Source organism: Pelodiscus sinensis, chromosome 3 (assembly GCF_052426305.1).
Source record: "Pelodiscus sinensis isolate ZL-2025 chromosome 3, ASM5242630v1, whole genome shotgun sequence".
Lineage (NCBI taxonomy): Eukaryota > Metazoa > Chordata > Testudines > Trionychidae > Pelodiscus > Pelodiscus sinensis.
In genome coordinates this window covers 16,476,358-16,499,123 of record NC_143054.1, presented here as the reverse complement: position 1 = coordinate 16,499,123, position 22,766 = coordinate 16,476,358, and the positions used below count along the sequence as shown (strand labels likewise).

Here is a 22,766-nt window from a genome sequence, read left to right as displayed (position 1 = left end):
GTCTGGTACCACTGGACTGGGGACTACTGAGCTGGTATCAGCTGCCTTGAAGGAAGCAATGCATCCTTCTGGACAGCCCGCATAGCTTACTCCCCAGCACATAGGGATGCAATTTCTGCAAAGCTATTGAAGGAGCATATGCGGTGTGAGGAAGCAGCAAGCCCTTGCTGGGAGGGAATAGCACTGAAGTGCCAAATCCTTAAATGTTTCATGCAGCAGCAGCAGCAAATCCCAGCGAACTACAGCCTGAGAGGCCTGCCCCTCCTCCCCCAACTCCCAGCCCTGGGAGGGACCGGCCTTTCCTGTGCAGCAGAGAAGGGGGATTGGGTGACAGAGTAGGGAGCTCCCCCCCGTCCCAGCTTTTGCATTGGCTGGCAGCGTGTGACGGGCAGCTGCGGTGCTCCTTGTCAGTCAGCTCGGCAGGGGAATGCATGCAGCAGAGGGTCCGTGGCGTGGGGTAGTGCCCAGCTGAGCACAGAGGGTGGCCCAAGCAGCCGCGAGAATTGCTCGGTCTCTGCCGCAGACCAGCCGTGCAATAATGGGAGTGGAAATTGAGACCATCTCCCCTGGAGACGGTAGGGACCTGCTCGCTCTCGTGAGGGGTGCTGACCGGGGTGCTCGCCGCGGCACGCGGCGCGAGCCGGAGACAATGCAGACCCAGGGCGTCGGGGGGCGGGGAGGGGAGTCAAGGGGAGCGCGGGTGCCGCCGCCTGAGAGAAATGTGAGAGGAGGGAGTCCGGTTTTTCTGGGCACCAGAAGAGGAAGGAGTCTGGGGTCCTGCAGCCCCAGGAGCTCTGGACTCCAAAGATAATCAGAGACCAGATGAAGGGGAACCTAGGGTCCAGCAGCTGAAGAAGAAATCAAAGACTGCAGGGAAAGAAGGGTGTGTGTGGGGGTGACATTCCTAGGATGGGGGGGGGGGAAGCCTGAGGGTCTGGTGGGGAAAGTCTCCTGGATCAGAAGCACACGAGGAAAGGGGACCAGGTTCTCTGGGATTCATAGGCTGCAGTGTCTGCTGCTCCTTTGGTGGCAGCAGCAGAGGTAGCGAATGGTTTGGGACATTTAAATGGCATTTGCTGACAGCTGCATAAATCCAAGTGCAGGGAAGTAATTTGGTAATGAGAGCAAATGATAGTCCAGGGCACACCCCCTTAAAATGTGAGCCTTAGCACTCAGCAGCTAAAGCAAGTTCACTTCCGAAGCGCATTCTGGACCAGACATTATTGGAGCAGTAGCAGCAAGACAGTTAATTTCTGTAGAGAGAGGGTGGAAATCAACATAATAAATGATTGCTGATTAGTGTGTGTGGCTGTGGCAAAAGCTGGCATTTAACACGCACGGTAACAAAGTTTCACAGATGTATTGCCAAATCGTTTCATGAACAGTAGGCCATTTATGTCAAGAATCATTTCACACGGAAGCAGCATTTTGACCGGATCAGCTATTTTCTCCCCCATTTTAAATGTTGTTATTGCACCTGTAACACTTGTAATGGCTCCAGATTAGTGAGTGTATTAATCTTTGATTTTTATGGGCTTGGTTTTTTCAAATCAAAATAATAGCTACTCTGCTTTGGTGTTAGAGCATCTTCCCCTAACTCTTGAAGACAGATGTCATTACCAGGGATCATAGTTTTCTGTGATAAAACTCCCAGAAGTTCCTGATTTAAAAAAAACCCCATTACAATCCTTGTGATTTTTTTTTCTCTGTGATTAAAATAAAATGCTGAGCTTGAGTTTCCCCTGGGGTTCCACTAGACATGTTTTTATTTTTTTTCACAAAATGTAAAAACTATATATTCTCTGTAGAAACACAAATGTTGCATTTTCTCACATTGTTCTGTGGCAAACAGATTTCTGGGATCTTTGATCATTACTAATATAGAGCCATACGTATCTATGTTATGGCCCAAATTCATCCTTGGCTTAACTCTGTTGGACCAACATCATTTCCCACCCCTTGCCTAAGTCTCTTAACTGTCTTCTCCCTCTACTGTTGTTTAGCTCTGTGGGTCAGATTCTGCTCTCACTTGTAGTGCTGTAAATTCAGAGTAACTCCACTGTTATTCTATCGTAAGTGTTAGTGAGGGCAGAATTTAGCCTTCTCATTTTCTTAATTATCTCTAGAATGTATTGGGATATGGTGCATAAGAAAGATGCTCTTTAAAATAAAGTTATAAATGTGATTTGGCCTGGTTGCAAAGCTTAATCCAATCCAAAAGATTTAAATAGTGTAATTAAAACCAAAACCAGTAAGTTCTATTGCCATCAAATCCACTCAGAAGTTGATTTGTTATAGTGACTAGTTGAAGGTCTTAACATCATTGGGCCTAATTCAGCCTTGGTATAAGATAATGTGTCTCCATGGATTTGGTGGTATTACACCAATTTATGCCAGGGTGGAATATGAGCCACTGATGACTTGTATCATACTCTTTTTTATCTCTTTCCACATTGAATGATGTGGATTGTATTTGCATCATATTTGGCGGTAGGGATGTGAAAGTAGTGCTTACTGAGCTCAGGGCCCCACAGTGCTAGGCTTTCTACAGACACACAGAGTATTTTTACACTGCAGCATCAGCATAAGCCCAGGAGTAGTTGGATTTGAATTCACAGACCCTGGCTTTGAAAGCTCAGGGTTTGAGCATCCACACTCATCCGTGACTTTTAACTTAAAAATTTTTGACCCTGGGCCCCACACCAGGGCTCCAGTACCACCAAGACAACCTAAACCTCCAAGTGGAACCAATCATATCCCAGGCTACCTAGCACACTCCTCAAATGTGTCCACTCTCTGGCTGTCTGTGGCACATCATGGGAAAACTTGACTGTCCATCCGACTTATCACAGGAAGTTGTTGCAGCCCACCAACTCATTCTGCTGATCCATCTGTTTGGTCTACATGCTCCCAACAATCGGAACCAGGAACATGGAGTCATCATTGGAAGAACTTCTCTTGCTTGCTTTTGCTCCTGTTTCAGGAACTGGGGAGAGCTTTCATGAGATGCCGGGGGACATTTTGGTGGCATTTTCTGATCCACTGAAGTCACCTGACAGAGCTAATGATGGAAGAGGAGGATGATATAGACATGGAAAACTCAAACTAGCTGATGCACCTCATGACTTTTAGTATTTCTGCTCGTGCCCTCTGCATAGACCAGTAATTCTGGAGCAGGACCACAAGCACAGACTGATAGGATCACATTGTCATGCAACTTTGAATCATAGAACTAGAAGGGACCTTGCGAAGTCCTCGAATCCAGTCCCTTGTCCTCATGGCAGGACCAAGCACTGTCTAGATTAGTGACCATCCTTGATAGATGTCTATCTAACGTGCTCTTAAATATCTCCAGAGATGGAGATTCCACTACCTCCTTAAGCAGCTTATTCCAGTGTTTAACCACCCTGACAGTTAGGAAGCTTTTCCTAATGTTCAACCTAAACCTCACTTGCTGCAATTTAAGCCCATTGCTTCATGTCCTATGATCAGTGATTCAGGAGAATAATTTTTCTCCCTCCTCCTTACAACATCCTTGTAGATTCTTGAAAGCTGCTATCATGTTTCCTCTCAGTCTTCTCTTTTCCAGACTGAAGAAACCCATTTATTTCAGTCTTCCATTATACATCATGTTTTCTAGACCTTTAATAATTTTTGTTGCACTTCTCTGGACCCTCTCCAGTTTCTCCACATCTTTCCAGAAATGTGGTACCCAAAACTGGACACAATACTCCAGTTAAGGCCTAATCAGCATAGGCTGTGTCTACACAGCAGTGTTATTTTGGAATAACATCATAGTCCGCATCCACACAGCAAGCTATTATTTTTGACATAATGTCGAGCTGGAGGACTTCTTACTCCGACTCCTGTAACCCTAATTTTACGAGGAATAAGGGAAGGCAGAGGAAGAGTACTCTTTCCTGGACTTCCTGCTGTGTAGACAGTGCCAAAAACTGAAATTAGCTATTTCGACTTAAGCTACACAGTTGACGAATCTTATTTCGGCTTTATGCGTGCTGTGTAGACATGCCCACAGAGCAGAGGGGAAGAATGACTTGTCTTGCTCACAACACTTCTGTTAATGCATCCCAGAATGATGTTTGCTTTTTTGCAATAGTTGACACGCTGTTGATTCATATTTAGCTTGAGTCTCACTATGCCCCCATATCTCTTTCTGCAGTACTTCTTCCTAGACAATCATTTCCCATTTTGTGCATATGAAACTGATTGTTCTTTCCTATGTGGAATACTTTGCATTTGTCCTTATTAAACGTTATCCTATTTACCTCAGACCATTTCTCCAATTTGTCCAGATCATTTTGAATTATAATCCTATCGTCCAAAGTACTTGCAACTGCTTCCAGCTTGGTATTATCTGCAGACTTTATAAGTGTACTCTCTATGCCGTCATCTAAATGGTTGATGAAGATATTGAACTGAACTGGTCCCAAAACTGACCCTTGTGGAATCCCGCACCATTTCCTGGTGAGTCAGTTGCCTGCTGGGAGAAAGTTCTTTCATTTTCCTTCCTTCCTTCCTTCCTCCATCCGCGTCAGTTTTTTTTTAAATATGCTTTTAGTATGTCTTTGTAGGATTTCCTCTGACCAATGCAGGATTTCTGATTATACATCAGGTGAGAATAGAGGGCTTGTTTTGGGAGGCGAGAATGTGGCATGCACATACAATATCCAGCCCAGCAGAACTGGTGTATAAGGATCATTCCTTCAATGCAGGTGACAAGGTTTCAGTGAGCATGCTGGCTTTAATGCATCAATCTTCCCATGTGATGCAAAGGGTTTTCCACTGGTTGGTATTCTACCTTCATGGACAGGCTGTGACACAATTCCCACCAAATGGTATTGTCATAAATGGAATTACTGTTGCTATTCTGGGGAAAATCTGCGTACCCCATCTTCACCCTGATCTGTGAAACCAGATACTGACTTGAGGGCCTGTCAAAAGTAAGTTTCATAACGCTCTCAGCAGATATACAAACAATGGTGGTTGAATGTATATTTGGCTAATTGAAATCCTGCTGGCCTTGTCTAAAAATTCCAGTGTCTACATCAGCAATGGGCAACCTAGGCTAGTGAGTGGATTGCATGAGTGGCCCTCCATCTCAGCCACACAAGGCTGTCGTAACCAAGATGGTTTCCCGGGATAGGGTAGTTTTGCTAACTGCACTTGCATACCTAGATTTTGCAGCGTGTGACAATTGAATCATAGCAGCGCTTTGATTGGATGTAGAGGGAACACACGGCTCTTATAGTCAATGTTGTGTGCAATCCACACGCACCTTACTTCACATGCCCTTTCTTTACATGCGTGTCACTTTAATCATACTGGTAGAAAAAAATATGCTCATGGGCTGCACTGGTCTTCATCATTGTGCCTTGCTAGGCTCTTCACAGTCTTTGTGAAGCCAAAGGGGAGCCATTTGCCCCTGCTGACTGGAATGTACTGCTGAACTGGTACACATCACCAGAAAGTGCCTGATCTCACACCTGGAACAAGGTCACTGAAATCCATAGATGCTCTGTGCTCCCGCATAAAGACTTGGCTGGACCAATGGAAGAGGGAGAACAGGACATTTATGATTGTTTTTGTACAGCAATGTTTACAGTAAATGAGGTACTGTCACATCAGGGAAAAGAAATGGGGGTGCACTGTAACTGTACACAGTAAACAGGAGTAGTATTGATGATCATGAACATTTATCTTGGATGATGTGACTGTTAATGTAATGTGTGGTGAGAGAGCGTGCATTTACTATTCATTGCTGTACATAACGATATGGAGAAACTATGTTTGGCTACAACTTTTGCCCTACCCTGTGTTTATCTTTATTATTCAAAATACACATTAGAAGATGTGATGGATAAGCGCTATAAACTTTCCTAATAAAATACAAGCCCTTATTTGTAAGATACAAATAGCAGTATTAGAACATTGCCAGGCAGGCCTGTATACCAAAACAACAGTAATAAATCAACACCACAACCAAGTAATAAAACAAGTGCATCCACCAAACACTGAACAGTGCAAACAGGACCATCAAAAAATTCCCTAATTTTGCGAGTTAACTGGCATGTTCTTTCCCTTTCTTGTGCATTTAGCTTGCACTTTTCACCGGTGCATGGCTGTGGAGGCCTGCAAGGTATGGCAGACTGCAAGGGGAAGGGTTTCATTTTAGGGTTATAGATTTGCTCTGTCTAGCTGCTGTTAAGTCCCAGGTGTGTGGGCTGCACAATCATGGAATTGTCCAAGCACTCATTGTATGCAGTTCATGGTACTGTGGACTGGACTCAGGCCTTGGTATGGGCGCCTGCAATCTTGTGGCTGTTGGTGAAAGCAGCCACTCAAACAGGTTTTTCTGCTGTGCTCTGTCATCCTTCTTCAGCTGATGTTCCTGTTCCTGCAAATGTTTGCTCCTATGCTGCAATTCTGTCTGGAGCATGTATACCACTGAAGTATGCAAACTTTGGTGACTCAACAGCACATCTCTGAGTGGAGTGGCTGGCCAGCTACCGAGGTGACCCTGGAAAATACATAATTCTTGAAAATATAACTGCTTATCTGGAGTGTCTGCTATGGGGAAAGTTTGCAGCTGTCAGCACCTGAGATTGGGGCAGAATTTGTGGGGATCATCAGGATGCTTCATTAGGGTCTGCCTGGAGTCTGCTTTCTCATAGCTACTGACTGCTGGGCTGTGTCTACACTGCACCCCTTTTCCGGAAAAGGGATGCAGATTAGACACTTTGGAATAGGCAAATCCGCGGGGGATTTAAATATCCCCCGCAGCATTTGCATTACCATGGCTGCCGCTTTTTTCCGGCTTGGGGATAAGCCGGAGAAAAGTGCCAGTCTAGACGGGATTCTCCGGAAAATAAGCCCTTTTCCGGAGGATCTCTTATTCCTACTTTCAAGTAGGAATAAGAGATCCTCCGGAAAAGGGTTTATTTTCCGGAGAATCCCGTCTAGATTGGCACTTTTCTCCGGCTTATCCCCAAGCCGGAAAAAAGCGGCAGCCATGTTAATGCAAATGCCGCGGGGGATATTTAAATCCCCCGCGGATTTTGCTATTCCGATATGCTACATTAGCATCCCTTTTCCGGAAGGGATGCCAGTGTAGACACAGCCCTGGTCTTCAGGACAGGAGTGCTATCTTGAGTCTCAAGATCATCTCATCTGAAGAAGTGGGTTTTGCCCATGAAAACTCATGATACTATATATTTTGTTAGTCTCGGAGGGGACATCTATACAGCAGCTTTATTTCACAATAACTTGACGTTATTCCGAAATAACAAAGTGTGCATCTACACAGCAAGCCATTATTTCAAAATAATGTTGAGCTGGAGGACTTCTTACTCCTACTCCTGTAACCCTCATTTTATGAGGAGTAAGGGAAGTTGGAGGAAGAGGCTCTTCCTAGGACTTCCTGCGGTTTAGACAGCGCCAAAAGCCAAAATAAGTTATTTGGTCTTATACTGTGCAATTGACATAGCTGAAGTTGCATAGCTTAATTTGACTTTAGTCCTGCTGTGTAGATGTACCCTTAAGGGCCACAGGACTACCCGTTGTTTTTTAAAAGTTGTTCTTAAAATTACAGACTAACATGACTACCCCTCTGGGACAGAGGAGAAGGTTCAGCGAAGTTAAAGCTGATTATAATTAAGGCTAAGATTAGTCACAGCTATTTTTGGTAAAAGCCATGGACAGGCCATGGGCAATAAATACAAATTCCCAGGCCATGACCAGTTCCAGATTTTTACCCCAAAATACACCTGATTCAATCTCTACTTCGGGAGCCCCACTGCTCGAGAGGGTCCCTGCTGGGTGGATCCCTGCTCCAGTGCTGAGGGATGACTGTCCCCTGGCTGCTCTTCTGGAGATTGCTTTCCAGATAGCTGTGGGGCACCCCTGAGGTCACTGCTCCAGCTGTCCCGGAACTGCTGCTGCTCAGGCAGTCCTTAGGATACCCCAGGACTGCTGCATGGACGTGCCCCTGAGTCAACTACACCAGCCATTGTTCTGGTAGTCCCCACAGCCGGCTTTCTGGGGCCACCCAAACAGCAGCCTGGTGTGGCTGGCCCCAGGGTGGCCACTGGGACCACTGCGCAGGTGCTCCCTGGTGCCGCCCCCGTGACTGCTCGTTGGGCAGTGCCCAGTCCAGCTGCATGAGCTGCTGCTCACATGGTTCCCAGAGCCAGCTGCCTCCTGAACACTGGCTGCTTTGGGGACCACTGGAACAACTGGCTCCAGGTTGCTCAGTGGCAGCTGAGGTGAGCGGCTGTGGGGTTCCAGAGCAGCTGGCCTGGGGTAGCTCTAGCATTGGCTGGTGCAGGTGGCTGTGGTCACTGAAGCAATTGACCCTGGGGCCAGCTGCTTGGGTGGCCCTGAAATCCGTCACAGCAGATGCTGAGGAAGTGACGGAATCTGTAATTTCTGTGAAAGAATCACAGCTTTAATGATAATTCTTTATGTTGTTCCAGAGGCCACCCCCCTGCAATTATAGGATGTAATTTGCTGTCAGAGGACGACAAATCAGTTGTTAAAACTACTAAGAAAATATATTAGATTTGACAGAAAGGAGAAAAATCACATTAATATAAGAAAATGTCTTCCCAATCTAAATAGGGGACCTTTTATCCTAAACCATTTCACCCCACCCTGTATATTGGGGCCTAATGATGCCCAAACTCTATGAACCCCAGTCTAGCTTCCTGAGCCCACCTCTACTAAAAGCTAAAGTTTCCCACATAGGATGGTTAATCTAAGACTTTTTTATTTTTAACAGGACGAACATTTCCAAAGAAGGGTCAGACGTGTGTGGTGCACTATACAGGTGAGGCATGTTCTGAATGTTCTGTCTGGACAGCTTTGCACTTCCAGAACCATTTGTCATTTCAGAATTCATGATCATATTTGTTCCTGTTCCTCTGTCCCTTCTTCACCTTTTAAAATTTTTCTGATCAGTCTCCTGAAGGCATGACGCTTGACCGGGCAGCTCCAACTACCGTACCTATGTGTTTGCTAATGTTTAATGTTTAATAGCATATGGTTAACAAAGGACACAATGGACCTGATTCTCCGCTCCCTTACACTAGCCATTGAAGGCAAGTGGAAAACACATATTACACAATGGAGGATCAGGGCCTCTAGTCCATCATCTCGAACCCTGAGGTCGTTAATTGATATGCAATGATATTCCTTATTGCTTTTGACTTTATATAAGGCAAAAACATGTTTCCCATATGAGGGGTGAATGCACCCCTGTACAAAGGGACCAATACCAAGGCAGTCTATCACATAAATCCTACTTTGAGGACTTAAATGGGTCTCAGTGTTGACTGTTGATGCTTTTTTCATTATTTGTAAATATTAAAGAGTCATTGAGCTAGGGAAAGTGGGTATAACTCTTAACCTAGTGGCTAGGGCACCCACCTCGTTTCATCCCCCTGCTCCAATGACTGTTGTGCTTATGTACTTAGATTATATGCAGTTTGAAACAGGGACCATCTCTTACTGTGTGTATGTAAACATCTAGCACATTGAGGCCCTGGTTTCAACTGAATTTGCTAGGTCATATTGTAACAATAAGGGATCACCCAACCTCCTGCCCCACCCTGAGCCCCCCTATCCCAGAGCTGCTTCCTGCACCCCAAGCCCTTCATCCCCAACCCCACCCCAAAGCCCATACCCCCAGACCAGAGCCCATACCACCTCAACCCTCAGTCCTAAGCCCATCTCCAAACCCAGAGCCTTGCATACCAAACCCCTCCTCACCAGGCCTATGCCCTCCTGCACCCAATCCCCAGCCTCAACCCACATCCCACTCCTGTATTCTGAATTCCTCAGCCCTAACCCCCCCCCCAGTCTGGAGCCCCCTTCTGCACCCCAAACCCTCCATCCCCAGAGCTCTTTCACCCCAGTCCTCTTGTCACAGCCCTGAGTTCCTCATCCCCCACCCTACCCCAAGGTCCACATCCCCAACCAGAGTCCTCACACTCCTGCACCCCCTCCCTCTGCCCCAGGCTTGAGCCTTCTCCCACATTTCGAACCTCTTGGCCCCACATCCACCATGTGAATTTTGTTATGTGCACCAATATGAAGGCGATGTGTCACACATCACAGCTGTGTCACACATCACATCCACATTGTGCTCGTAAGAAAATTCATTCTGCTCAGTGGTGGGAAAAATTAGAGGGAACACTGTTCCTGGCACTTCTGTTGAATTGCTCTGTAACCTCAAACAACTCTTAAATACTTAGGCCCAAATTCAGCTCTTAGGGTCATTGTATCTGAGGCTTAAAATTGAGCCCTTAATCTCTCTGTACCCTGTTTACTCATCTAATATTGAGAGTTATTCACTGTGGAAGAATATTACAAGCCTCACTCAATTCATTAACGTTTGTGAAGTGCTGTGAGGGTTTTGTTTGAAAGTTGCTATAGCAGTGCACATTGTATTATTATTTATTTATCAAACATCTTTCAGAGCAGCACTTTGCTGATGGCCTTAGACCTAATTAATGTCCACTGGGAAATCAGTTTCTTTTTAAAACACTTAAGATCAGATAGATCTTCTGCTGGAGTAAATCAGTAGTGCTCCATTGGCTATTAACTTCAGTGGAGCTATTATCCACATTCACTCAAATTTAGGATTTGGCCCTGTATTTACAGCAGAATTAATAAATTATGCTCTTGTCTTTTTTTTTAAACACTTGCACTAGTGATGCACATCAGGCAGCACACTGATGTCCTTCCTTTTGCCATGTGTTACCAATCATTTTGTATATATCTATACACTGGCCGACTTACCCAGCGTTGCCTGGGTCCTTCATCCTGGGGTAGCTCCCTGCTCTGGTGTTGGGGTGCTGGAGTCAGGGCAGGGCCTTACGGATGGGGAGGCTGTGCAGGAGGCTGGGGATGGCAGGCAGTGCATGAGTGAGGGTTGGCGGATGAGGAGGGACTTAGGGTGGGTGGGTTCCATCAGGCGTGGGCTTTTTCTCTCTCCCTAGTCCCCCCGTCCCCCCCCCGCAGCCACCAGGGGTCTTTTCTCTCTCCCCCTCCCCCTCAGCTCCACCAGGCTGCCAGGGGGCTTTTCTTTCCCCCAGCCTCCTAGCTACCAGGGGCCTTTTCTCTCTCCCCACGCCTCCCCCTGGCCACTGGGGGCATTTTCTCTCCTCCCCCTGTTTTCCTCCTTCCAGGTGCCATTGCTCTCTCCCCAGCCACCAACCACAGTTCTGGCCACCAGGGGGCTTTTCTCTCCATCCAGGCCTCCCCCTGCCCACGAGGGGCATTTTCTCCCCCCTCAGGCTGCCAGGTGCCTTTGCTCTCTCCTCAGCCACCAACCCCGGCTGCCAGGGGCCCTTTCACTTAACCTAGCCCCACAGCCACCAAAGGCCTTTTTTCTCCCCCTAACCCTCTGGTGCTGTGGCCAAGGGCTGAGAGGGGGGATAGGATCTAGAGCAGGGGTGGCTACTTACCTGGTCTGGTGGCAGGCAAGATGGGGAAGCCCCAGCCCTACTGGCCACCGGCTCACTGTCCCCAGTGGCCACTCTCAGTATTGTGTCCCCCCCAAACAGCAGCCCCTCCCTTTGCATGTTATGGAAAACAATCCCTTTCCTGGAGCTTCCGGTTGTCCCAGCACCGCCAAACCATTCTCTTGCTTGAAGTTAGGAGAAGAGGAAGCTGCATACCAAATTTGATGGTCCTAGCTCTTACCATTTAGGACAGATGTGGGCAAAATACCAGAGGTGGTTCACCAGGGCAAGCCCCTGGTGGGCCTCCGCCGCTATATTTATCTTTGCCTCTGTAAGTACAGGTGATCACAGTCCCATTGGCTGGGAATGGCGATCTGTAGCCAAAGAGAGCAGTGATCCCTCGTACCTGTGGAAGCACAGGTAAATATAGTGGTGTTGGGACTCACTAGGGCTAACCTTGGTGGAGCAGATCTGGCCCATGGGACGGTATTTCTCCATCCTGGTTTAGGAGGAGTTCTTGAACAAATGGACTCATAGAGAGACAGAAACCTCTAATAGCTAGCTAGCTAAATAGATAGATAGATAGATAGATTACTAAATGCTTTGTAATTGTTGTTTCTGATGTCGGGTGAAAGTCCTGGTTGCAACTGTGGATACTTGAAGATGCTCCAGAAAGCTGCGAGCTGTTTTGTATCTTTTTATTGCACAAATTGAGCGCATAATGTGCAGATTATTGTGAGTTTATGGAATATGCTTGATTTATCATGATGAAAAAAGAATAGCAATCCATTTAACACAACACAGATTTCTGTGGAATTTGATTATATGGCTCTGCCAAAAAGAGTATAATTTTCTGTATATGTTCTTTGGGCCAAAATCAATCGAGCCTTTAAAAAGTATTCTCATCGTAAAGGTTGGAGATCTATGGGCATATGGCCAGATTCCTGTCTCAGTGAGACACCACCGAATGGAATGGAATTACAACAGTCTTTCTAGATGAGAATCTAGCCCATATAGCTTAATGTTTGCATGGCTTGCTATACTTTCATCAAGTTTGGAAGTGCTCTGTGTGAGCATCAGTGCAAAAGTCTGCTGTTAGCCCGGTCCTACTCTCAAACACACACTCATGAACACCCATTGACTTCAGTGAGGCTGCGTCTAGACTGCAGTGATAAATCAGAAAAAGATACGCAATTTGTGGTATGCAAATTGCGTATCTTTTTCCGATTTACTTTAGAAAGAGGCTTTTCTGAACTCTGGCGCATCTACACGGTGCCAAATTTTGGAAAAAATGCTCTTTCGATACATCCCTTAGTCCTCGTAGAACAAGGTTTACAGGGACAGTGAAAGAGCACATTTGTTTTTTTGGAAAAAAAAATTCGGAAAAGCAGATGCGTTCCTTGGATGTGGCGTTGCTTTTTCAGGATACCTCTGGTATCCTGGGAAAGCTCTGCAGTTTAGACGTGGCCTGAGTGTTGTACTCGTATCTGAGGAAAGACTTGAACCCTCAGTAAGGAATTTAATTAGCTGTCTCTCTGATTTTGGAACAGATATTGAACATAGAAATTAGAGTTAGTATAAACTGCAGTATAGCAGACAATATAACTGAGCCTTGAAGCATAGCAAGGCAAAACTTGTCAGGAAATCTAGTTAATGGTCACAAAATGTTTTGAGATTCTTATGTTAAAAGAGAGTATAGAAGTGGGGAAAAGATTGAGCTAGTGGAGAGAATACACAGACCTTGTAAGCAAAAGATAGTTGCTTCAACAATTATGAATGAGTGAGTTGGAAATCTCAATTCATTTCCTAGTGGAAAAGGGTCCATATCATCATAACATAGAGCCTCCAATTGCCCAGTTCTTCCACCTGGACTAACACTGATCAGTACCTTACTATGTAGTAGTCCTATTGCTTGAAGTGAATTTACTTTCAGAGTTAGGTGCTACTTAACGTGAATAAGGTAACAGAATTAGACCCAGAACTCGAAGTAGACAGCAACCTTGCTGTCAATCTCAGCTGAGAGATAAGGACTGACTAGGTATGTTGACTTCTTTGTCATTGTGTTCCCTTAAAGATGATCCCTGCAAGTCAGTGTTTTGACGCATGGTCTGCATGCTGAGAAGAAGCTAGCACCGCTGCTAGAGCTGGTTGGGAATTTTCTGACAAAATACCATTTTGTAAGAAAATGCCAGTTTGCCAAAGCCAACATTTTTCATGGGCAAAGGTTGGTTTCTATAATTTTTTGACAGGAAAGTTTTCTCAGTGAAAGTTAAGAAAGCAAGAGATTATGTGAGTCAAAGGGGGTACAGATACTTGAATATAGCTCTCCCACCTTTTGGATAAGTACCCTAATCAGTGTCTCAGTGTCATCCCAGCACAGAACAGCAAAACTCATGAAATCTTAAAAAATAACTGGAGGGTGGGAAGGCTGTTTCTCATCCAGCTTTAACTACTGCCCATTGTACGGAGAAGTAGAAGACTTTAGTAGCCAGGAATGTTCAATAAACCCATCAGCCATAAAAGTCATTTGAGAAAAGCAAAGGACCTAGTTTCTTTTATGCAGTTTTAAGACAATGAAAGAAATATTTCTTTAAAAACGAGTAGTCCTGTGGCATCTTAGAGACTAACAAATATATATAGTATCATGAGCTGTTGTGGGCAAAACCCACTTAAGATAACAAAAAAAGCATTTTCTGCTTTGCGAGGGACTTTACTCTCCTTGGAAGATATCTTCCATGGCTTGGAGGCCACCAGCCTTTCTTTGCTGACAGAGCACCCATTGAGCTCAGTAGGAGATCCTTTCACGGAGAATTTGTGCATCAAACTGCCTCCCTGTGTGCATTGAAATTAAATTGCTAGAAAATAATTAAGCCTCCTGCAGTCTATTCCGTGAAAAAGCTATAAGAAGTTGATATTAAGTCATGAAAAGTTGCAAAGGAGCTAATATAAGGTAACAAAGAAGTAATAGCTTCTGTTTACCAGACTATTTGAGCTCAATACTAATCTGTGGCAATACACTCTTGCAGAATAATTGACTGTTCTTTCAGACTGAAGGTTGCTGGCTCCCATTTGCACATGTTTACAGTGACCACAATTATGTTCATGCTGCACATTTCTGACTCATGTAACTTTAATGGCAAGATCTGAAAGCTCTGTAATAATTGATGCCAATTAGAATTCCAGATTCAGATCTCCACCAAAAATTAAACAGATTTTTAATGGGTTTCTATACAAAGGGTTCCACAATTATTCATATTTCCAAGTCAGTACTGAACCAGTGCCAGCATAATATTCAGGAGCTTTATATTGAAAGCACCATCTTTTAAAGAAAATTTAAAACTTAGTCTGAGTATTTGAGGACTTTATAAATCCTGCATTACTGTTTCATAAGCATGTTGGCCTCAAAATCTGTGCTCCCTGCACATCACATGGCACAGAAAATCCTTATGATACCGCATGCATGGGGTTGCTATGCCAGTGGACATATGTAATCAGAGAGCCAGTGAGTCCATGTAGTGACCAACAACCGTATCCATCATCTGCAGGGACTACCGAAGCCTGCAGACCACAGCATCTGTGAACCATCTTTGATTCCACATTGTGATCTAGGTGGGAGTATTCTATCTCCCTTGATTTGTGCCTACCTTTTTAGTCTAGCCCTTGTTCTCCCTTCCTATCTTGGATCATTAGTCTTATAGGATATGGGATCTTATACTTAGAGCCTTGCAAATCTGCAGATATCCACTTTATAGCCACAGGTATCCGCAGCTCATTTTTGTGGATATGGATGCAGATACAAATATAAATTTTGTATCTAGAACCTTGCAAATTTGCTTTATATCCATGGGCATCTGCATCCACGGATGTCAGTGCGGATATCAGCGGCTCATTTTTGTGGATGCAGATAGGGATGCAGATACAAATGTTGTATCTTTCGCAGGGCTCTACTTATACTGTCCTCATCACCATGGAATTTGAGCCTTTTCCAGGAATGCATTTAGTGATATGCCTAACTTCTGTCCCGTGTGGGTTCTTTCTCTCATCCTCTCTCTAGAGAGAATTCTGTGTGTACAGTGTAATGTTTTGATTTGACAGCCTTGTTTTGTTTTGTTTGTTTAATATACAACGGAGAAGCCTGTTTGCTAGCAAACATTGTTCTTTGCTAGTGCTTTGTACTGGCTAGTTTTAATTCTCTCAACCGATAGCTACTTATGCTACTTCCAAACCCATTAAAGTTGGCGCTGATGCATCATTTTCTGGAGATGATGAAATCATGAGGAAAATCAACTCACACCCACAAGACTTGTGACTGAAAGCAATGGACACTGACCACAGTGAAAAATGCAGTCTTACTCCTCCATGGACAAGAAAATTTGACAACAGATCTTGCAGCCAGAGAGCAGCCAAAACTAAAACTCTGGATCTGAACAGCCCTGAACTTTGAAGAAGGGATGGTTGAAAATGTTCTCTCAGAATTGTTTTTAGTGGAACATTGGGTTCTTGACTAAAATCTTTTAATGAAAAAGATCAGTTTTCTGTAGAACACTTTTACTTTGGTTTGAAAATGGACAAGTTTTAGTTATTGGCCAACCCCCCCAAATAAATTTTATTTGGAAATGCTTTAGCCATGCCTCACAGGAGTTGTAGCATCATAGAATACTAGGACTGGAAGGGACCTTGAGAGATCAAGTCCAGTCCTCTGCCCTCATGGCAGGACCAAATACTTCTAGACCATCCCTGATAGACATTTATCAGAATGATTGCCTCATGTCTCCATTCTTGAGTATAGGCTGGATTTCTTAACCAGACCACATCTCCCATGATGCACCATAGATTGGGACTTGCATAACATGCCGCAGTAGCTCAGAAAGATGAGAGATTGGTACATCACAATATAGGTAGTCTGGCCAAGCAGCTTGGCTCAAAGAGGAGAATGGAGAGTGGAATCCTCAGACTTCAACTCCTGTGAGACACCACTGTAGCATTTCCAATTTGAAATATTTGGTTTTCAGCTAAATGTTTTTGCCCAGTTTTTTTTCTCTGAAAAATCAACTTTTTTTTTTTGTAAAAAAACTCTCCACTTCCTGACAAACTCTAGGTGCAGGTCAACAGTCCCAGGTCTAAAATACTGTAGTTGGATGCTCTCTTTGTAATTGTCAGAGTTAAAATCCTGTATCTGAGAACCCCACCACTACCAGATTTTTATTTAGAGACTTGGATCTGCATTTTGCAATTCAGTGTCATCGCTAATTGCAACCCAGATTAATCTTACATTGTTCCCACTTCAGTGTCTGTTCATCATAGGGAGAAATGATTTTTTCTTATTCAGCAATGATCCCATTTGCCTCACCAGTTTAATCCTTTCATGTTTGTATTGCGTAAAAGTTACATGAAATGGTGGCAGCCCCACTAGCCTTTCATTATTTTACCTCCCCATTCATTTTCCCTCTCTCTCATCCCCACAATCACCACATAAAGGTGTTTTATATATTATTTATCATGTCCATTTTATAGGTGAATATGGTCACGAATCCCCTTCAGTCTCCTGGTCTTGTAGCTGCAATGGAAAGATCAAGCTCTAATGTTTGCAGTACTTCAGTACTCTGAGCATTAGTCACTCATGTTATATATCTAATTCTACTTTTATGATCTCATTAATCTTTTCTCATTCTAAAATGATTCTTGTTTTCTTTGGAAGGGGTGTAGTGGGTGGCTCTGGAAAGGCTACAGCTGCTTCCTTCCTTTTTTTTGCCAGAGGAATTTCTGGAGTGGGCAGAAAGTGGCATGGATAGCTTGCACCTTCAGGTTTATGCCCTTCCCTGATTTTTCAGTGGTGTCACTTGCACCTTACCTCCAATCAAGTGAGCAGCAAGGCAGGTGCACAATTCCTACCCTACTCCCTGAGACAGTCTGCAATGCTTCCACAGCACACAGCTGAGTGCTATCGTCTGCATTATCTAAGTGATTCCCTTTTTCAGAGGGTCCTATACGCTTCCTGGCCTGAACCCAGAGATATGATCCTCCTTCTGAACCTTGATTTCCTGAGTCAGTGCTTCTAGTTCCTATAAGGAGAGGCAGTAAAGGAGTCAGCATGTCAAAATGAAAAGCATATGTTAAAAAATATTCTTAGCTGGCTTACTAATAACCCCTTAGATTGTTTGAAGTGAAAGCCTTTAACTATCTAATTTCCCTTTACCGCATTTATGCTTTTGATTCAAATTTCTAAATCCAAACAGAGATCAAACATCGGTAGGTTAAATCCAGACACAAGACCAAATTCTCCACTGAGGTAAGTGAGCACAAGTCCATGGAGGACAATAGAGTTATGCTTTCTTTGCCAGCAATGAATTTGGCCTTTGCAATAGCAACCTAAAATTCAGACATGGATTTCAACCCCCCCAAATTCAAAACTGTGCGGATCTGGCATTTTGGTTAGTTCCATCACAATACGGATCTCATTGCTTCTATGTACCTAGGTTCTTTTACCATTCCCAGCACAGCAGTATCTCAGAACCTGTGATATGAAGCTCTCATCCATATCTTAGGCTGTGTCCAGACTCAGGGTTTTTTTCGAAAAAAGTAGCCTTTTTTCGAAAAAACCTCACCTGCGTCTAGACTGCAGCCGCGTTCTTTCGAAATTAAATCGAAAGAACGCGGCTTTTCTTTCGATGGCGGTAAACCTCATTTCACGAGGAAGAACGCCTTCTTTCGAAAGTTCCTCTTTCGAAAGAAGGCGTTCTTCAATGTAAATAGGGCTTCTTTGAAAGAGAGCATCCAGACTCACTGGATGCTTTCTTTCGAAAAAGCAAGCCGCTTTTTTGAAAGTTCAGCGTGCAGTCTAGACGCTCTCTTTCAAAAGAGGCTCTTTCGAAAGTATCTTTCGAAAGAGGCTTGCAGTCTAGACATAGCCTTAGAGTCTGTATCAAACCCAATTCTGATTATGTTTACATTTCACATTTCTTTAAACTGTTCACATTCTTTTCCTGGGTCTTTAATAATAATAATAATAATTATTATTATTATTAGTAGTAGTAGTAGTATTTCTTAATAATAATAACAATAACAACAATGAATAGTATTTAGCTCTTACATGGTGCTTTTTATCTGTAGATCTCAGAGCACTCTAGAGAGGAATTCAGTATTCCGGTCCTCACTGTATAAATTATTAAACTAAGGCACAAATAGAAGTAAAGCAACTTGCACAATACTTCTCAACAGGTTAGAGTATCAAAGCTGGGAACAGAATCCATGTGTCCCAATGCAGTGTTCTCCTCACTGGGCTACATTGCCTCTCAAGTAATTCGTTTGTGTCTTTCTGATCCTGCAGTGAATGGATCGTGCTTCGGAACAAGTTATTTAAATTGAAACGGGTTGGTGGGAAAATTGCATTTTTATTTTTATTAGTTTTTGTGAGGGGTTTTAGCCTAATCTAATTTTGGGATCAAATTGAATTTGAAATTGTTTTTGTAAAACTTGTAAATAGATGAAGGGCCCAATACTTTCTTGTTTAAAAAGGATAATGAAGTCATCTTCAGTAATGGTTCAAAACACTACAAAAGCATAGCTAACGCCATTACTTTACTTCACATTACATTACTGGGCCATTATGGAAGAACATTGCAGTGTTTATAATAAGGTCACCATCGCTGCACACTCAAAGGTGCTATTGATTTTTGGGAAGTTAGAAAATATCAGTGTAGAGCCAGGGATAATAGAGAGATGGAAAATAGTTGAAGACTTTAGATCAGTGGCAGGCGACCTGTGGCCCGCAAGTTGCATGCTCCCACTGGGGCTCTACCTGTAGCCCTTAGACTCCCTGAATGTCCTCCTCCCCCACGTGCCTCTTGTGCACTGGGGCACTGGAGCCTCGCACTTCCTGCTCCTGCCCCTCCCTCCCAGCACTTTTGGGGAAGCCACGAATCCCCTGATTCGCACTCTGTCCCCACCCTGCCTCTCCCTCCCAGAGCTGGAAAGCCACAAATCAGCTGTTCACGGCATTCTAGCTCTGGGAGGGAGTGGGAAAAGCAAGTAAGTGTGGGGCTTCACTGCCGCAGTGCATGGGAGGTGCGTTGGAGCACACGGGGGCTACAGGGCCACAGGGGGAAGCCCAGTGAGCTGCTGGCTGTGTCAGACTACTGAGGTGAAGGAGGGCCACTTATGCGACCAACCCACCATTCTTGGTTGCCTATCACTGCTTTAGATCTTACAGGCGGCAGAAAAATGATAGTTTCTAAGGGTCTAAGAAGAAATCTAATATATAAAGGAGAATGTTTGTATGTTTGTGTGCTAATAACTTGGGCAACCAAACTTTGCATGGGGTAACCTTTCCTCCAGGAGAAGGTTTTAAGGTACTTTTGGCAGTACAGGGAGAAGTGGCTTCCCGGGAGAAGCTGCGGGGACAGTCACTCACTAAGGCTAGAGGCACGAGGGGAGGGGCGGCGCTCTGAGCGGCAGCTGCTCCACTCACCTCTACCAGGCTGTTCCACTGTGCAGGTGTGTCCGGGGCAGGGGAGCCCCCTCCTCCCTCCCTCCTGTGATGTCACTTGGCCCAGGCCCCTCCTCTCTGGTGGCGACCGAGGGTTACCAAGCAGCAGGCTGGAGCTCGCGGCTGCCGCTACGGGGCAGTTGCGGGAGCAGTGGGGCAAGCCCAGTAGGGAGGCGGCGGCAGCGGTGCTGGGAGCGGCCTGGGGTCCCGCGCAGCTTCCTGGTCATGTGGCAGTGAGCCCGGTACATGATCTCTGCGGCTCGTGGAAGAGGGGAGTCTCTGGTGCGGCCCCATGGTGCGGCAGGTAGCGGGGCGAACGTTTCGGGGAGGGTGGTGGGGTCGTTGCCCCCTGTGGCACCTGCAGCCACGGGCGTGAGCTGAGCCGCCCCGCCCACCCACTCCACCCATGCTCGCCCCCTCCCGCCCGCCCCAAGCAATGCCGGGTAACTCCAGCTAGTTTTAGATAATTACAAAACTGCACAGTACAGGAAGGGAGGTCTTATCCGATTCCTCCTGACTGGGAATCCTTCTCATTCATTTTGCCACTGTTAGGCCAGCCTATTTGTAGACTACAAAGCATTTAAATGTTGCCTGACGTTTTTAGTGAGTAAAGGACATTGCCAACCCATCATGTTTGAAGAGGACAGTCAGATAGGAATAGTAACAGCTCTTCAACACATGCCAAATTTATTTTAAAGTTTGGGCACCTCTGTACACTTTGCAGACAAGTAGCTGTGTTGAAAGAACAAGGATAGTAGGGTAACTGCTATCTGAGCCTTTCCTTTTCCCTTGAGCAACCAATGTTCAATGCAGCCTAGCAGGGTGTCAGCTGATAAAAGCTGAGCAGATGTTTCCTGTGAAGTGATTTTTGGATTTGGTGTCACCTAGCTGGCTGGGCAAGTGAAGTCAGACATTATCCTGAAGCCCAGTGATTGACTGAATATCTCTGACATGGATTCTTCCATTGATCTGTCTCTCTAGGTTCTCATACTGTACCAGGAGCATGTTCCCTTTTCCACCCCCATTCCAGGGCACTTAGGTTACTATCTGCTATTTTGGAGATGTCTGTTGGTTACTGAGGTAGATCTGAACATTTCCAAATTTTGAGGTAGTGGGGTGATGAATTTGACTTCTGAGCATAGCACCAATGCCTATAATGGAATGAAACTCACCTGCAAGGCTGATCGCTGCTACTTTTGGAAAAGTTCTCATCTAGTTATGAATTTTGTGGGTGGATCCCATCTGTAACTCACTAGTACTGAAGAAACTGAAATGAAAAATAGAGAGAAAATGAGAGGCAACATAATCTAGTCAGGATAGCATAGTGTTCTGTGAATAAAGACACATGAGTTCTATAATACACTATTACTCATTCACCATGTACCCTTAACCCAGTCACTTAGCCTTCCTAAGGCTTTGCATTTGCAAAATGAGTGTGATAATCTTTTGATGCTTCACAGAACTGTTTGTAAAGCTCCATTAATATTTGTAGTGGCTTTTGAGTGCCTTCGATAGCAGGCATTAAGTACAAAGAATTCGCTAAGTTGTGATACGGGAAAGGATGTATACTCCTATTGGATGGAGAAAGACAAAGCAAAGAGAAATAATATTCTTTGTAAGCTTATTTATTTCTGTACATAAACATGGACATAAGAGATGTGCCTGTATATGTAAATATTTATAGATGTTTTGAGATTACTGGAGTTACTCAAAATTTAGCTAACTCAGAAATGAATTACTATTAAATTATAAAATTGTAAGTTGTATAGAAAGGATAGATTCAACCAGACAGGACTCAACATTACATTTGAAACCAACGTGAATATTATTTATATCAAGATAGAAATGATGTTTAGATAAGCAACTGTAGAAAGGTCTGAGGGTTGTTTCTTTAAGTCTGAAGGAGAAAATAACTTACAGACCTTCACTAACATCTTGCAACAGACTTGGGAATTGCTATTGGAGGAGAATGTATTCTGAAGCATGTTTATTTGAATTGTCCCAAACTCAGCTATTTTAGCTCTCTGCTAGAGGTTTGATTCATGCTTTGGTACGGAAAGTGTGTGAAGTTTCTTCTGTTCTCTCCCTCTGATTTTTGCCTTGTTTGAATTCAAATCCTCTGTAAGAAGACTTGAGCAAAAAAAAAAAAAAAAAAAGGGGGGGGGAAGGGTTGCCTGTTTTTAAGTAGATTAATCACTAGCAACTTCATGGAAGGAGAATGATGGCTTCAAACTTTCCACCGATTTGTTTTCAACGGTAGGTTGACATTTTCCTAAGAAAAAGGTTTCTAGGACAAAATACAGACTGTGAGCTGCATCTGGCTTGCCATGATCCTCTGGACCACCAATATGCTGTGGCACAGCAGGACCCTCGGGCAGAATCTCTGCCTGCCACACCCCCATATGCCACTCAAAGCTGCCAGCTGCTGGGGCCAGCATGTGTGTCTCTGCACGGTGCGCACCATGGACAGGGGGATCTGTGAGCTTCCTGCGCCTGCAAGCATACACCAGAGAGCTCCTGTTAGCCAGTTTCTGGCCAGTGGGAGCTGTGATGATTGTGCTGGAGAGGGGGGCAGCATGCAGAGACCCCCCCCTCCCTCCAAAGGGTATGTGCCATGCAGAGACACACATGGCCCCAGCAGCTGGCTACTTTGAGTGGAATGGGGATGTAAAACCAAAATTCACGTCACAACCCCTTCCTTCACCCAAACTCCCTCCCATACCCCTTTTGCATCCCAGTTCCCTACCCCAAGCTCCTTTCTACATCCAACCTCAGACCCCCACACCCCCTCCATTCAT

The 22,766-nt window shown here is 44.7% G+C and overlaps 1 protein-coding gene across 1 annotated transcript in view; it reads left to right on the top strand.

Moving 5' to 3' along the window:
- Positions 1–343: 343 nt before the first annotated feature.
- The window catches only part of FKBP1B (FKBP prolyl isomerase 1B), a 57,691-nt gene continuing 35,268 nt past the window's right edge, over positions 344–22,766 (top strand). The window contains exons 1-2 of the mRNA XM_075923409.2: positions 344–575; positions 8,798–8,845. Of these exons, the coding sequence (XP_075779524.1) occupies positions 539–575; positions 8,798–8,845 (85 nt within the window). The 5' untranslated portion in view covers positions 344–538. The remainder of the gene's footprint in view (positions 576–8,797; positions 8,846–22,766) is intronic.